The 17,765-nt window shown below is 41.8% G+C and overlaps 1 protein-coding gene across 1 annotated transcript in view; it reads right to left on the bottom strand.

Moving 5' to 3' along the window:
• PDIA5 (protein disulfide isomerase family A member 5) overlaps positions 1–17,556 on the bottom strand; it is a 185,858-nt gene extending 168,302 nt beyond the window's left edge. Inside the window, exon 1 of the mRNA XM_069064939.1 lies at positions 17,384–17,556. Coding sequence (XP_068921040.1) covers positions 17,384–17,437 — 54 coding nt within the window. The 5' untranslated portion in view covers positions 17,438–17,556. The remainder of the gene's footprint in view (positions 1–17,383) is intronic.
• Between the last annotated feature and the right edge of the window lie 209 nt (positions 17,557–17,765).

The raw sequence follows: 17,765 nt of genomic DNA, 5'->3' as shown, positions 1-17,765 counted from the left end.
TTGCCATGATGCACTGCACTACTGGCACTTCAAACTCAATCTTTCCAAAAGTAACTTCACGATCTTCTATCCTAAACCTGAAACTCTTCCAAGTTTCTCTATTTCTGCTGAAAGAACCAACTATTCTCCCAGTAATCCAGGCTCAAAATATTGAAAGCTAGGAGGAAGGGCAGATCCTGTCCATTCCACCTCCATCGACATCTTCAATCTTGAACCTCATCTCAATTCCCACTACTCTGTTCCCTAGTATAGGCTCTCATTATCACCCTGGTCTGGTTTATTCCCATAGCCAATAACAGGCTTTAAGGTCTCCACTTTCAGGCAATTCCACTTGACCCTACATACCACTGCCAGAGTAATCTTTCTTAGATATACATCTGGTCATGTCACTGTTCTACTCCAAATATTTCCAGTGGTTCCCTGGTGAGGACTCTTTATACCTCTCTTCCAAAGACGGGCATATATTACCTTTCCATTCTTCTCTCCTATCCTTCTCCTACACATACTTTAAACACCAGCCCAACCAAACTGCTTCTATCACCCAATGTGTGCTGCACTCTCACCTCTGCTCAGTCTTGTCTCTATGTGTAATAAATAACCTTTTTCTCATAACCTGCTTAAGCCCTAGCCATCCTTTAAAGCCAAATTTAAACACCACCTACTCCAGTAAGACTTCCCTGAGCCTAGCCACTCATCAAAACTAACCCCACACTATGTTTTATAACAAGCTAATGCATTTATCATGTTATAATATACAATGCTGTATGTGTATTATAGTTATCAGTGCTAGTTTCTTATCCTTCTAACTACTCTAAACTTTGTATCTTCCTCATTTCCTAGCACAAGGTGCTATCCAAATGTCATTCTGTAGTTTACAAGCCATTAAATAATATGCTATTATGAACATAAGCCAATTTTTTTGGATAAAAGTTAAAAAGATAAAAAAGATAAAAGTACAGGTTAGTGGAAGTGTGGGGAACCTGTGGCCAAGAGGCCACATGTGGCCCTCTAGATCCTCAAGTGTGGCCCTTTGACTGAATCCAAACTTCACAGAACAAATCACCTTAATAATAGATCTGTTTAGTAAACTTGAATTCAGTCAAAAGGCCACACCCAAGACCTAGGCAGCCACATGTGGTCTCCAGTTGGTAGGTTCCCCACCCCTGGGTTAGTGTATTGATCGATAGCCTATCTGGGCCTAAAGTAAGTCAATGCATCTAGACAGTGCAATGGATAGAGCCCTGGGCCTAGAGTCAGCCCTGAGTTCAAATCCAACCTCAGAAACATACTAGTGTTAAAATCCAACCTCAGAAACATACTAGTTGTGTGACCCTGGGCAAGTCATTTAACCTCTATTTACCTCAATTTCTCAACTGTAAAATGAGGACAAAACAGCACCTACTTTCACAACATTGTTGTATCGGATGAAAAAAAGTCATAAAGCACTTAGCACAGTCCCTGGCACATTTTAGATACCAAAATGCTTATTCCCTTCTCTAACCACTGGACCTGTGATTAAAACCACAAAATTATATCACAAACTAGGGTACCTTCTCAGGTTACCAAAAGTAAAGATACAGAATTTTATCGTTCCATTGATTTTCAGTCATATCCGACTCTTCATGACCCCATTTGGAGTTTTCTTGGTCAAGATAATGGAGTGGTTTGCATTTCCTTCTCCGCTCATTTTTTAGACAAGGAACTGAGGTCAACAGGATTAAGTGACTTGCCTGGGGTCACACAGCTGGTAAGGGTTTGAGGCTGGATTTGAACTCATGGACATGAGTATTCCTGACTCTAGACCTAGCACTCTATCTACTTTGCTACCTAGCTGCCCCAAAAGATAGAGAATAGAGGAGGAAATAAAAAAGGGCTAAACAATCTTTTCCAGCAACTTTAATCCCATCACTTGAGCCCTAGCTGTCAGGAAGGCTCTTTCAGTTTCAATTATCTTCAGAATTGGAGAGGATATTGGAGGTCAACTAGCTCAACTGGCTTTAGAAATCCCTTCTTAAACATCCTTTAAAGGGAACTCTCTATGTCACAAGAGAGTTTATTCCACTACTAGACAGCAGGGTGGTTCTTTCTAGAGAGTCTTTCTTATATGGAGCTAATTCCTATAACATCCACCACATCACACTAGTTTACCCCTCTGGAGATAGAAAGAATGAGTTGCATCCTTCTTTTCCACGATTAGCCCTTTTGAAAACCTTTACCATATCTCTCCACTGTTTTCCTCTGCAGGCTAAACCATCTCCAGCTCCTTCAACTATAATTCATGGCATGGTATACAGACCTTGTGTCACCTTTCCCTGGGAGGCTCTAGCTTTCTAAAGGCCCTCTTAATGTGAACCAAACACAAATTCTATACAGGGGAATAGTATAGAAAGCGCTAAAGAACAAGTGACTCCTCAGAAAAATAAGCAAGGTTTTAGTATGAATGTCTCCAATATTAAGGATTATTTTGCACTGTCCAGCCAAAGGAAAGTAAGGGTTTCAATGAGTACTGCCCTAGCTGGAGAAAAGGATCCATAGGGAATGTGCTTATTTGGAACCTGTGAACAACTTCTCAGGAATGAGTCTAACCTAGGAGTCATTCAGCTTCAGCCCATTAGAAACCATGAGTTTCTAACATGATAGAGCTAATTAAGCATGGCACCAAATACTACAGTATTTTCTGAGAGAAGAAGAAAAGTGTCAGAACCTATAAACAAGCACCATGTTCTTTCTAACAATTTACCCATATACTTGGGACAGTCACAACCTGATCATTTATTTCCTCCTCCTCCTCCTTTCCCCATGTGGCATCATTTTTCAATGATCATTTTTCAAAGCTCAAAAAACTACCTTTGACTCTTCCCTCTCCCTCAATTCTGAGTAAGTCCACAAATTCTATCAATTTTTCCTTCATAATGTGTCTTAGACTTGTTCCTTCCTTTCCATTCACAGAGCCACTGTCGTAGTCCTAAGACAACTGCTTCCTAACTTGTCTCCCTGTCTCTGGTCTTACATCCCACCATTCTTTTCTCCTTATAGGCATCAGACTGATGAGTCTAAGATCACTAGGATAATGTCACCTGACCTACTCAAAAACCCTAAAGAATAAAGTCCAAACTCCTTAAGTTGGTACTCAACGTCCTCCATTATAAAAATTTGTATTAATATAGTGTTATAAGGCTTACAAAGTATTTTCCTCACAAAAAACCCTGTGAGGCAGATAGTGTATAATCATCCCCATTTTCCAGATTAGGAAATTAAGATTCAGAGACTTGTCTGAGCCAGTAAATCTTGAGGGTCTCCAGGTCACCTCTCTCTCCAACCTTTCAGCACTCACTTACCCCAAGCTATCTCTCATTTGGCTTCTAACTTACCTTTCCAACCTTTCCTATCCCAAGTCCTTAACCTAGTGTCTGGGAATTTAAAAAAAAAAATTTTCATAACTGTATTTCTATATAGTTGGGTTCCTTTGGATCTTTATTTTGTGTACTTAAAAGCATGGTTCCTGTCGAGGGGCACTATGACACCAAAAAGGTTCAGAGCCCCTGCTCTAAAGGAAGCCTTCATGCCAGGCCTAACTGTAGACTGAACATTCCCTGAACATTTCGTCTAAATCTGTCTTCACATCTTTACTTCACATCCTCTAGTCATGCTTCCGGCTCAAAACATCTTGCTGCTCCCAACTATCTGAATCTCCTCATTCTTTAAGGCCAAGTTCAAACAACTCTGAGCTCTCTCTCCCTTCTGACAGATTATCTGGTGCTTGGGACACTCACAGACTGATCACTAGCTTCCCCCGACATGGAATCATTTTCTAGTTCACTCACTATTGCACAGGACTGTTTGTGTCACTCATCTACACTTATGTGTTATTCCTCTTTTTTTGTTTAAATGTGTTTTGTTTTCCATCCAGCCTAAACTCCTTAAACGCGGGGCTTTTTTAAAGAAAAAATTCTTATCTTATTTTCTACTTTGTTTTAATAAATATATTTTCCTTGTTTAAAAAAAGAAAGAAAGAAAACCTTTTCCTATCCCCCATTAAATAATTTCTGGGGGAGGGAAAGGTCTTTTTTGGGCTGGACTAGTGACTTTTCTACCCATGTAGGGAACTTTTGATGTAGGAACTTCCTCCAATGATGCAGCTTAGCAACTTGTCTGTACCTCAATCACAGCCGTTTTAAGACAGCTGCTGAGGCCACTAAAAGGCAAAATGATTTTGTCCATAGTCACAGACCTAATATATAATATATATAAAAAGAGGAAAGACTTAACCAGGGTTTCCTGACTTCAAGGCCAACCTGCTGCTATCCACCATGACATATTACTTCTCCACAAAGCAGTTATATTTTACAGAGAGTATGGGTGTTCAAACAATTTTGATGGAGGAATAAAGGTTGGAATGGTTGTTTGGGAAATATGATTATTCTACTCACTTTTTACCTTCCCCGCCCCTATCTTGTGATATCCCTGCCCTCACTAAAAATGATTGTAAACTATGAGGTTAATCAAATAAAGTACTAAAGATGACGGCGGTAATGTGTCTATTAAAATATAAATGTGGTTCCATGGGAGGTGCCCGCAAAACATATATTGAGAATCCCTAAAAGATGATATTGGAGAAGAAATGATAGCCAAGCTCAGAAAAAGACAGGGATCTTCACCTGGGTTAGGTAGACTTTCCAGAACTGAAGCATACTTAAGGAAAAAGGAAAGGGTAAAAGGTCAAATGTTACCTCTCTCCTCTCAGCAGACAGGTAGGGGCTATGGATATGGGATGCAGTAAGAACATGGCATCTCTGTGACTTTGTCTTTCTTTATTATACAGGCAAGATTCAATGCTGAGAGGAGGGAGGAAGGAAGAGATGAAGGAATAAACCAAGGGGATTAGTAGAAATGGATGGTGTAAAAATAAGAAGTAACAATAAAACCTTTTTTAAAAATGAGAGTGTTCAATAGAAGACATAACCCAAGAAAGGGACTATGTAGTAACGTAGCATGGAAAGCTGAATATAAAATATTAAGAATAGTTACTGTTAAAAAAAAAAAAACTGGGGCAGCTAGGTAGCACAGTGTATAGAGCACTGGCCCTGGAGTCAGGAGGACCTCAGTTCAAATCTGGCCTCAGACACTTAACATTTACTAGCCATGTGACCTTAGGCAAGTCACTTAACCCCAATTGCCCGGCCTTCCCCCTCCAAAACAACAAAGCAAACAAACAAAAAAACCTCTGTGTGCATGTGTATGTGTGTATATCAATCAAGACCTGGGGACAGCCTAGTGATACAGAGAACACAGATTTCTTGGGTCAGAGGAAGGAGACCAAGTTGGCCAGGGAAGTGGATAGGCTCTACCAAAACAGGAAAGAACCTTACTCCTCCAGAGACTAAAAGGTGCTAGAAGGTCTTGGGGTGCGGGTCAGGGGTGGAAGGTGGGGAGAAGGGAACAAATCAGCTGTTTCCAGCTACAGTCTTTTAACCTATGTTCGGATTCTGTTATTTATAGTAGAAAAATCTTAGCTCACTCTCAACGACCAGGTTGGGTTTTTCCATTGAGCAGCTAAGGATCCACTGGTTTAATATTTTAAGCCTATGGAAAGTCAGGCAGTGGAACCACATACAAATTTACCCTACATAGGCTGTATACCAAAATTCCTTCCTTCACAGCAGTAATTACTTGTGCACTAAGTCTTGGTGTGATGGTGGTAATAATAACAACATGCATTTAAATATATGGTGCTTTGCAGTTAATATCCATTATCCCATTTGAGCCTCACAACAACCTTGTTAAGTCAGTTATTGCTAGTATTATCCCAGTCTTTTTGTTTTAACAAATGAGGAAATGATGCTCAGAAAGGTTGAGCGGCTTGTCTGGGGCCACATAGTCCTATCAAATGTCAAAAGTCAAGTTTGTACCTAGGTTCTCCAGAATTCCAAGTCCAGGTCTCTATATACTATGCCATAATTCTCAGTGGTTTGGACCTTAAGGGGCAGAGTGGGAAATAAGAACACATGAGGCTGGTAAGAAAAACTTAGGGCAACAAAAAGGTCCTGGGGGACCTTTTTAAAAGCTCTGCTGGGAAAAGGGGAGGATCAAAGAAGATACTGGTGTGGTTTCCCATTTCCTTCTCCAGCTCATTTTATAAATGAGGAAACTGAGGCAAACAGGTTATGTGACTTGCCCACAACAGATGGGGCAATGGTGAGAAGGCAGAGTTTGCTCAACTCATATTTTGCATATTTTCTATTCCAAAGAGAATGATCCTTGAACAGGAAGGAACAGGGGAAAATGGTTACTATCAAGTTGCTTCTTAAGATAAATATGGAGATACTAAGAGAAGATCTAGCTGCTCTTGAAGAGCTGAAGTCTCCAGACCTGGATGAAATACATGCTAGGAAAGGAAAATGTGATGGCTGAGCTTCTTTCAAGAATCTTTGAAAGAGGTACCATACGATTAGAAAAAGGCAGATATCCTGAATTTCAAAAAAGGCAAGACAATGGGATATGCAATGTCTAGGCCAGTGAGCTTGACTTCCATTCCTGGCAGAATTCTGGAATGCATTATTTAAGGGGTAGATACTGAATACCTAGAAAAAGAAACCATGATCCAGCATGGCTTCATCAAGAACACATCACATCAAATTAACCTTAATTCTTTTTTTTTTTTTTACAAGTTCATTGGACTAGTAGATCAGAAAAATATCACAGATTTTTTAGATGAATATTTAGCAAAATATTTGACAAAATAAAAATTCATGTCAATCCTATGGAAAAGGTAGTGAGATAGTACTTAGGTGAATCTGCAACTGCTTGAATGGCCATAACCAAAAAGTAGTCACTAATGGCCTAACATCAGCTTGGAAGATCTCTAAGGGGATGCCACAAGCCAACAAATATTAAGTACTTATTATCTGTATAGTACTATGCTAGACACTTGAGAACAGAAAAACAAAATGATAACCAGTCCCTGCCCTCAAGAAGCTTACATTCTATAGAAGAAACAATATGTAAACAGATAATACATAACATTATCATATTATTTGGTAAGAGGCAGATAGGTGGTAGAGTGGATAAAGCACCAGGCCTGGAGTCAGGGAGACCTGAGTTCAAATTTGAACTCAGACACTTCCTAGCTGTGTGACTCTAGGCAAGTCATTTAACCCTATTTGCTTCACTCTCTTTATCTATAAAATAAGCTGGCAAAAGAAATGGCAAAGCACTCCAGTATCTTTACCAAGAAAGCCCCAAATGAGGTCATAAAGAGTAGAACATGACTGAAATGACTGACCACCGCCAATAAAAACCATTATATATAAACAGATACAGTCATTTGCGCTATGGTGCATGTTTGCCTGCTCATCATTCCTTACAGCACAATAGTTACTCCATTACATTTATATACCATGACTTGTCCAGCCATTTCCCAACTGATGGGCATCCCCTCAATTTCCAGTTCTTTGCCACCACAAAAAGAGCTGCTATAAGTATTTTTCTGCATGTGGGCCCTTTTTCCCATTAATGCTTGCTTTTTAAAAACAAGAATTTGTTCCAAGTTGACTGACATATTTAAAAGCTAAGGTGGGAAGAGGAGAAAAGATACCTGCCTGGAGAGTATGGTAGAGAAAATAAAAATGTCAAGAGTAGAGTCCAGAAAAGAGTAAATATATAGATGGCCTGGGAGCTTTCCTTAAAATAGAGATTCTGGAAGGAATAAATCAGAGGACAGATGGAAATAATGCTCTAGAGTGAGGATAATGCTTTGTCCCAAGGACCTGTGTTTGACCCACAGTTGTTTAATATTTTTATCAGACTTAGATGAAGGACTCCAGGCCTTGGATTTAATTTCATACCCATTTGACACATCCAAGAAATTTAGGGTGAAACCCGTCTTCAACTAGTTTTTGTCCCTTTAAAAACACCTCTCCCCTATATTTGGTCCAATACAGTGGCTTTTTTGTATTCCCAATGGTACTTAAAGTATATAAATGCTGTAGGTGTTGACAAGGGTATAAGGAAACAACTAGTCAGCTGGATTACTGATCCTGGGAGTTTATGAAAACAGATCTTTGTCTTAGGATCATAATTGCAGTCCCTTTAACCAAAACATAGGCTACTAAAGCTATCAGTGGCTTAGAAAATTAGTCTCCCCATGCCAAGGCACAGACTAGAGCTGATTCCTTGGACTCCTGATCCAGGACACCAGCACGTGTTATGTTGCACATATTATTATACAATATCCATCAAAATCCAACAATGAATTAGGCACCAGTGTAGAGAAAGATAGCAGGCACATGAGACTGCTGAAAGTTCAGTAGTCCCCACTGACCTGAGAAGAAAATCACGATAACACACTAAACATGATTCTTTCCCAGTTACTAAGTCTCTGCCTCCATTCCAAATTACCAAGCCTGGAACAATAACAACAATTATGCCTACTAGCATTGTTTTTACTTCAAAACTTGGAAAAACACTCCTAAAAGCCACAATGAATAACTTAGTTACTAGTTTAAAGTATGGTATATTCACCTAACACCAAAGTGGGAGTCATAGAGCCTGGGTTCAAATGCTGTTTCTCTTAGTACCTGTGGGGCTTTGGCACATGTTTAAACCTTTCCAAGCCTCAGTTTCTTAATCTGGAAAATAAGAACAAGATGAACTCCAAAGTCCCTTCCAGCTTCCTAAAACTCTTTCAAAGGTATAAACAAAAACAAAAGACTAAGTAGAAACAACAATTACAGTTTTTAATGTTGAGGAATTCAAAACCAATAAAACATTAATTGTTTTTCTTAACAAGAGAGAAGTAGATGAGGTCCAAGAAGGTTGCTTTCAAATAAAAAATAATGTTCAGTCTTTTCAGCTGTGTCTGACTCCCTGTGACCCCATTTGGGGTTTTCTTGGCAAAGATACTGGAGTGGTTTCCCATTTCCTTCTCCAGCTCATTTTACAAATGAGGAAACTGACGCAAACAGGGTTAAATAACTTGCCCAAGATGGCACAGCTAGCACGTGTCTGAGGCCAGATTTCAACTCAGGAAGATGAGTCTTCCTGACTTCATCCAGCATTCTGTCTACTACACCACCTAACTACCCAAATGAAAATCATGCCACTAGTTAAAAAAAGGTTTTGTTTACCCTAGTTAAAAAAAAGGTTTTGTTTACTCAGGCATTGCTCAACATCCCCTGGTCTAATAACAACACAGGTGTATGTAGGCTTTAAGGTTGACAAAGTCCTTTCCTGCTAACACTGTAAGATTGAAAATGAAATTATTATTATTTTCATTTGACAAGATGAGGAAACAGGTTCACCAAGATTAAGTGAGTAGCCCATGGGTACACCGCTCAGAGCCAGAGCCAGAGCCAGAATTTAGACCCAGATCTCCTCATTGCACCCAGGTCTTTCTCACTATGCCATTCTACTTAAACAAGAACTGAATTTTCAATACTGACAGGCCCACCCTTCTTCTCCCATCCTACTCCATATACTATTTTATCTGTGACACAGCTATAGATGAGTTAAGTATCTAAAAGACCATTCTAGTTACAGTTAATGGTGTTTGTCTATACGTCCTGTGCATGTATATCAATATGGCTGCCTGAGCACCTTCAAAGTGGGTGAGTGAACATATGTATTCTTGTACAATGTCCAGTATTAGGCCAGATATAATTAAGTGCCTTAGTGATGAAGCTGTTCTCCTCTCTACACTTGAGTCCTACATGACTCCAGTTGTGCGATGACTGTCTGGGCCAAAGCAGCCTAGACTATATCAGTACCTTTTAAAAACTACTGAGCCTTAAACAAAGAGAGTCGTTAATATTTCCCATCTTGAGGATAAGAGGAGTTGCTTGTGCCAAAGGGAGAATATTATTCCCTAGGGCAAGATAATATCAATTCCCTGTACTCTGGCAGGTTGTAAATGAGCTGGCACCTCTCTGGAATCAGGCAGAGATGCCATCACAATCAGCTCAATAAAGACATCTGTTCCACATGCAGCTGAGATCAGGGAGCCTGCATAATCAGTGAACTCTAAGGACTTCTTATAGACAAAAAGGCATCACATTCTCATGCCCCAACCTCTCGAATCCTATGCCTAGTCTGAATCTATATACCCTTTCCAATTTCAAACATTTAGAAGTGGTTGGGGAATGATGTGGAAAGAAGCCTTGTTAAAAGCAGGGTAGCCAGACTAAATACTTCAGAAAGAAGAAAGTCAGACAGAGAAGGATGACAAAGGTGAAAAGAATTAAATCATTGAATACCCAGCTGGTTGGCATCTCTGCCCCTCCTCCTTGTTCCAATCTAAGAGGCAACTGAAAAGTAAAGTTCACACCCATTACAGGAAATAGTTTGTGTGGATTTTTAAAGTTTATTTGCCAAAATGGCTGATGAAACTTTAAAGCAAAAGTCTACAGAGATATCACTGTCTGTACCCCATCCCCCCATGCCCTGACCCCCCCTCCCCCCTCCCCCAGCAAGAGCAAATAAATTCTTATTCCAACCAATCATCCAGAACAAGGAAGAAGATGTTGGCCTTATTAGGTAACCACTCCAGACTGGAGTCAGGCCTACTGTGTTTGCTTCTCCTCTAAAACATCCCACCCCTAATCCTCAATCAAATCAGCACAGCAGAAACTGTGGTCTCAAATCCTACCAATCTAAGAAGACTGGAAAGTGTTTCTATTTCATTTAGTATTGTCTATTCCTATGTCATTCAGCCAGCTCAGCCATGAAATGAAATGTAAGATGGTCATGGAGGCCATTCTGTAACATGATTTGGAATTTTAGCAAAATAAGGCCACTAAATTATCCATAATCTTTAACCCAGCATTACTACTAATAGGTGTGCTGCCCAAGGAGGAGAAAGACACAGGGAAAAAAGTCCCATATATATGAAAACATTTATAGTGTTACCTTTGTTGTACCAAAGAACTGGAAATAAAGTGAGGACTCATCAATTGGGAAATGAATGGACATATTGTGGCATATGAACACAATGGAATATTTTTGTGCCAAAAGAAATGACAAATATGAGTAATTCAAAGAGACTTGTATAAATTGCAGAACCAGGAGAATAATTTACAGAATGATCACAATAATTTAAAGGAAAATAACACTAAAAGACTTCAGAATTGTGATCAAAGCAGTGACCAATAATGACTTCAAAAGATTATTAGTGAAGCATGTATCTTACCTCTAGACAGAGGGAGAAGATTAAGTGTAACAAAAAATTAATTAAAACAATTAATAACCAGACAGGTTTTAGGATATAAAGTAAATCCACAGATTAGAGATATGGAATGAGGCACACGTTTCCAGACATAGACAATATTCAGATTTGTTTTGCTTCACTGAACTTATTTGTCACAAGGCTGAGTTCTACTCTGGGAGGGAGAAAGTGAGAAGTGATAATGTGTTTTTTAAAAAGAGCATCAATAAAACTTTTTTTAAAAAGATAGCCATGGAGTAAAACTATAACCTCCTGCCCCAAATGAAGTGGAGGTGATGATGAAGGTCTCTCTGCCCAAATTAATGTTTTCATATTCAAAGGAAAAGAAGGAAGGTGTTCACCCAAGGAAAGCTGCAAGACTCACAATATTCACCTCTCTGCTTTCCCTTTGCAGGTGTTGGCTCTAGATTCATTCAACAAATGCCTGTGTTTAAATCCCTGTGCTACGTAGTGAGGAAGGTACAAGATTTAACTAAGAAATGGTCTATACTCCCAAAACAGTCTTTTAAGGGGGTTAAGACAAAGATAAATATAATGCACAATATTATATGGCAGCGAATTAGAAAGGCAAAAGCAAGTTTTACCTGCGGAAGGGAGGGAAGAAAGAGAGAAAGAAATCACTGCTAACCAAAGGGATCAGGGAATGCTGCATGGATGAGGGGTAATCTGAGCTAAGCTTTCCAGGATAGGGAGGAATTCAACAGGTAAAAATGGAAACAGAGGGCATTCTAGAAAAAGGGATCATAGGGCCCAAGGAATGCAGTGTGTGTTGAAGGGGAAGGGGATCTGGAGCCAGTCAGAGTGTTCCAATTTGGCTGCATCAGAGAGCGCAGGAAGGGGGAAGATGGGCTGGCTGAAGACTACAGACTGCCTTGAAGGTAGCCAATTCTGATGCCAGTGATCCACTATGCCACGCTGACTTCAAGATACAGGATTATCTGGAGTACTGATTCAAGATCAAAGTACAGAGGCTAAGGGAGTGGGATGCAAAATCTTCAACACTAGGGCTCATTTCACACACATATACCTTACTCCCTAACCAAGAATAAAAGAAGTGCCAGTAAGCACTGTTTACTTGCTGCGGTGAGGGCCAGACCATATTCAGTATGACAACGATATATTTCCCAGGCTGCAACCAGACTCACGCTCACTTTCTGTTCTCTCTCCCTCTCAAGAGCAGAAATATTTCACCTAGTGATAAGTATGGCAATAAATGTCATAGTCGAAATAGTTTGGGCAGTCTCCTACAGAGGGGAACAGAGACTAGTCAGGAGAGTGTAAAATGTAGCCAGATATTCTAAAACTCAAGGAAAATCATTAAGCATCTCTGAACTACATTAAAATTCTTTCCCTAGCTAGTCAGGCTCCCTATGCACCTTGAGTGACTCATAACCAAAGCATCAGTTAATTCCCTCTCCTGACTATCTGTCAGTGGTAGCATTACTTTCTCAGTCATCCAGACTTCAAACTCATATGTGACTCCTCTCTTTCCCCAGCTACCATTCACTAAGTCCTATTGGGTCTTCTTTTATAACATTCCCACATCCATCTCTCCTTTCTATTCTCACTGCCCCCACCATCACCTAAAGCCTTAACTATTGCAAAAGCTTCCTAAATTGTTCAGATTTCTCTCCTTCATTTCATTCATCTCTCCAGTATACCAGTGCCACATTAATATTAATGCACCACTTTCTTCACATCATTTCTTCAATAAATTTTCATTTCTAAAGAAAAGAAACTTAAAATCTTTAGCTTGCCATTCAAGGTCCTCCACAAACTGCCCTTAACCAAAAAAAGTATGATTATGGAAGAAACTACATACTTCTAGTTTAATAGCAGGACTTTCCCTAGGTAAAATTATTTTGGCTATTAATTTCAAACTTTTTTTCCACAAAACCTTTTATTAAAACAATTACCTTTTGCTACCTCTACACTTCACATAAACAGAGAGTTGCCAAAAGACAAGTTAGCAAAGGGAGAAAGATTAAAAAGAAGGGACAACTCCTGAATAACAAGGGAAGCAAAAGAAGCGGCCACGTGGAAGAGTGGAAAGAATTCCTGACAGTCAGAGGATCTGAATTCAGACTTTCTCTCTGACACAATTGTGACCTTAGGAAAGTCACTTAACCTCTCTGGGCCTCAATTTCTTATTCTGTACAATGAGGAAGTCAGTCTCTCGCACCTTTTAATCTGTGACCCCATATGTCTCATTACTCCACAAAAGAATCTCTACTGCAGCCATGCCGGTCTACTGATTTTTCCTCCCTGCAGATGATATCCATTCCTCTTCCTCCTTATGTTCCTTTGCTCATATAGTTCCATCATTTGCCTTCCACAGCACACTCTTCCCCTCTATCTATCTGATCAAGCCCTACTTATCAAGGCCAGGTTCTAGTTCAAGAAAAAGCCTTCTCAGACCGTAACTATGGCTCCTTCCACTGAATTCAAAGCACTTGTCTGTAATGCTTCAGGGGGATCATTGCCTGAGTAGTAAATGAGAAAGTACAGAGCTGAACCCAGGTGCTCTGAATATATTTCCAGTGGGGTACAATGGACAGAGCACCAGGGCTCAAATCTGGACTCTCTCAATTACTACCTGTGTAACCTTGGGCAAATCACTTAATCCTTCACAATGAAGGGATCAGATTAAATGACCTCCAAAGGCTCTTTCTAGATCTAAATCAATTATCCCACATAACTGGTATTAAATCACCCATAGGCCATTTCCAACCTACTTATAAAGTGGGTCTGTGTTCCAAAGGCTTTTTCTTCAGATGTTTGAAACAAAAATATTAAGTGGTCAGTTTCTTATTCAGTCTCAAAAGTCGAATTTAACTTACAGTGTAGCCAAATCATAAAAAAAAAAAAAAAAGCCTGTTTGGGAAAATGGACCTTATAGAGCAGGATCAAATCCCACTCCCCAATTCCCCACCCAAAGCAAGACACATGCCAGGCAATGGGAAAGGGGACTTTCCTAGCTTTAAGTCTGTACACTGGGTCCCCTGGGGCGGAAGACAGAAGAAGATTCTGATAGCTGAGGAATGAAGATTCCTCCTGCTAAAGAGGAGGAGAAAATGGGGAGAGGGAGAAGTAATGCAGAGAGCTGGGATGGGTTGGTTTGAAAAGTGAAGGACTACACAAACAAGTCAACTGGGGGAGGGAGGAGGGGAAGGGGAAGTGGGAATAGTTCAGCCAGCAGGGTGGAGATAGGAGGAAAGGAAATGAATGGTTCAACAGCAGGGCCATCCCTGAATTCAGAGGAAAGAGGGGCTGTAAAAATAAGTTAGCTAGAGGAGAGAGGGATGAGGGCAGGAAGAAAAGGGACAGGGGAAAAAGAAAAGGACTGATGAGATCTAGAAATGGAAAAAAAAATCTTAGATGTTACATAGAACAACTCCCTCATTTTTCTATATGAAGAAACCAGAGACTTGAAGAGTTTAAGTGATTAATGTGTCGTTCACACAGGATTCCAACCTAGGTCCACTGACTCGAAATCCTGCACACTTTTCACTACACCACTGGTTAAGATCTAGAGAAAGAATTGGGCCAGAACAAGTTGGCTTCCAGCTTTAGAGAGTAGGGCTGCCTAAGGGAAATAGAGTGGCAGAAATAAACAGCTAGGAGTGTTTAAAAGGAAGAAACATTCCCAGAAATGGGACAGAGAAGAGGGAGGGCAAGTTCCTACTACCAGATGGGGTAACTATTCACATTCAAGCTAAGCCAGTCTTCCTATAATGCCTTATGACATCTCTTGCATTGTCCTCCTAAAGAGGCATTTAACTTTGTGTATAATCTTGCCTCCCTGAGACCTAAGATAGAAGGAATCAGGCATTATATTTTTTATGTATTCCTCATAGAACCTAACAATGCTATTCTCAATAAACATATGTTGAAAGAAATAAGGGAAACCAACCTTCTCCCTAGAATCCCTGAGGACCTCATCAGATATACATGGTATATAAATATACAGTGGCCCATCCCAGTTTCCTGAGAAAAGAAAACACACCAACCTTCCCCTTCATTTGCCTGCTTGTTCCCTTTCTCTTAAGCCAGGTTTGGGGTCTGGAGGGTGTGGGGGTGAAAATCTACTTTCAAGGTATGCTTCCTCTTTCTCCATTTTAGAGATAATATATGTGTGTGATACACACACACACACACACACACACACACAATCCATATGCCAGAATTCTAAATTTTTTTTTTCATGAAAAACCCTAACCACAGAAACCCACTAACAATTTATAAGTTTTGTTTATTGTTTCCATTTTTAAAGTCAGGGAGGGGTGGTTGATAGATTGAGCTGAAATTACCAAAATGCTTTTCAGTAACTGGTTTCTTGCTGACAGTATGGACCTCAAAGCTCCAATTCTTATATATACTAGAGAAGTGGGAAAGTGGGAAATGATCATCCCTAAAGGAACCACCAAAAAACCTACTTGCCTATGTATGTGCTCAGCGTCTCCATTAGCCAAGAAGCAAGATGATTTAGAAAATACTGCTATCAGACGTGGTTGAAGGCAAGAGAGGAAATCTGTTTCTTCCCTCAGGAAAGATGGAAATCTTGGCAGGAACAATCATTCCTCATCCCTTCCGTCCACTGGCAGGTCATTGATTTCCTCCCAAACCCTAGAGAGTAATTCCAGTATTTCCAAACTCTACAGGAGACCTAAACTGAAGTAAAAGTTCACACTGACTGTTATCTGCATAGTCCCTGTCTTTCCAGTAATGTACCTAATTAGGTGAGCTGGGCTTTCTAGATCCAGGGCCCAGATATATTCAGAAAGGCTAGTAAGCCCAGACAGGCTTTCTTTCTCTTCTTACCCCCAGAAAAGAAAAACAGAACTATATCAAGAAAGTAACCTTAGATAAGCCACATCATACCTTCCTACATTCATACAAGGAGTCCCCTCACATGAAATGAAATTCCACAGATACCACCTTTTCTGTGAAGCCATCCCTGATCTCTCCAGTTGTAAGTACTCTCCTCTTCCTCCTCAAAATTTCTAGAGTCCTCTGTCTAGTCTTTTACTTTTACTTGCTCCATTTCTCCATAACTTGTATTTACTCATCTATGTATGTACAATATCTCCCCTAAAAAATTTAAGTTCCTTGGGAGCATGGGCATTTCATTCAGTATCCTCAGAAATTAGCACAGTATCTCACAAATAGTATGTATTTAATATATCTTGAATTAAATTTTCTCCCCAGTTCCCCTTCCTTTCACAGTCATCTTCAAGCCACTTGGAAACAGAGGGTCAATTCACAAAGCTTACGCTGGAAGGATGGGGGAGTAATTGGGGAAATGGGAAAAGAGCTTTAGGTTAGAGACACCTTAACTTTGTCATTCCCTATCCAGGACTAAACAGTTGCCCTCCACCTAAAAAATAAAGGATCGCAATTCTATTCAGCCTCTTGCCATGAAGGCACTCTTGGGATGAGGCCAAGGCGGAGTGAGGCTGCAGGAAGGCGAAGGGACCACCTCATGCCATTACCTCCCGCTCCTCAAGCCATTCTGGCACTCTGCAGCTCTGGTCTCCACGGTCCTCCGGGGTGTGTCCCGGGAATGCTCTAGGAGAGCACTGGGGTGGGAGTGTCACATCCTAGGCCACAGCTGGGAGAGGCTCCTCCCCCATTATACAAACACGACCTCTTAACTCACGGGGGTAAGCGAAAGTCCAGCTTTGCAGCCGACGGCAGTGACCTCCAGGAAGGTGCAGCCAGAGGCTCCAAGGGGCCTGGCCCGTGGGTGTATGGGTCTGGGCATGGGGTAAGTGGGCAGCGCGGTCACATGAAACAAGAGATCTCAGGGACAGAAACCAAGAAGCATGTGGGACCTGAAATGAGGCTTCCTCATAGATGACCGCCGCCGCCCCCCTGCCCCCCACTCGCGGGTTGCCCCTTCTCCCCCGTGCACACACGCACAGGTGCAAGATACAGAACCTAGGCACAAGGAGGGCGTAAAGGGGAGGGGGTCCCCAGCTTCCCGCGCCCTCTCACACTCGCACCCGGTGCAGCCCGCGCTGCGCTCCCGCTCCCCGGCGTGCACAGCCGGCCCCGGGCGGCCGCGCGGCTCCGCTCAAGCTCTGTCAGTCATGCCCCGCGCCCCCGGCACAGCCCGCAGCGTGCCCGCCTCCCTCCCCGGCCCGGCCCTTGCCCAGCGCTCACCAGCATCACCAGCAGCAGCAGCCCGGAGCGACACCCACGGCCGGCCCGACCCATCGCCGCCGCCGCCGCCGCCGCCTGCTCCGCCAGCCTGCCTGCCAGGTGCCCGCCCGGCCCGGCCCCGGCCCCGGCTCCGGCTCCCGCTCCTCCAACGGCCGCGGCCGCTGCCCTGGGCCCCGCCCGCTGCCCTGGGCCCCGCCCCCAGCGCCCTCGAAGTTCCCGGTGCCACGTCTGGAGAAGCATGCGCACTGCGCCGGGCAAGGCGAGCCGGAGGCGTGGGAAGGGGAGAGAGGGGGAAACGTGCATGCTGGGGATTGTAGTTCCTGAAGGCGGGGTCGGAGAAACGGGACAGATCCCAGCCCAGGACTACGGTGCTGGCAACTCG

Source organism: Petaurus breviceps, unplaced genomic scaffold, assembly GCF_028583685.1.
Source record: "Petaurus breviceps papuanus isolate PSGF00001 unplaced genomic scaffold, PetGlider_PUasm1.0 90654, whole genome shotgun sequence".
NCBI classification, from domain to species: domain Eukaryota; kingdom Metazoa; phylum Chordata; class Mammalia; order Diprotodontia; family Petauridae; genus Petaurus; species Petaurus breviceps.
This window is presented reverse-complemented; position numbering and strand designations above follow the sequence as displayed.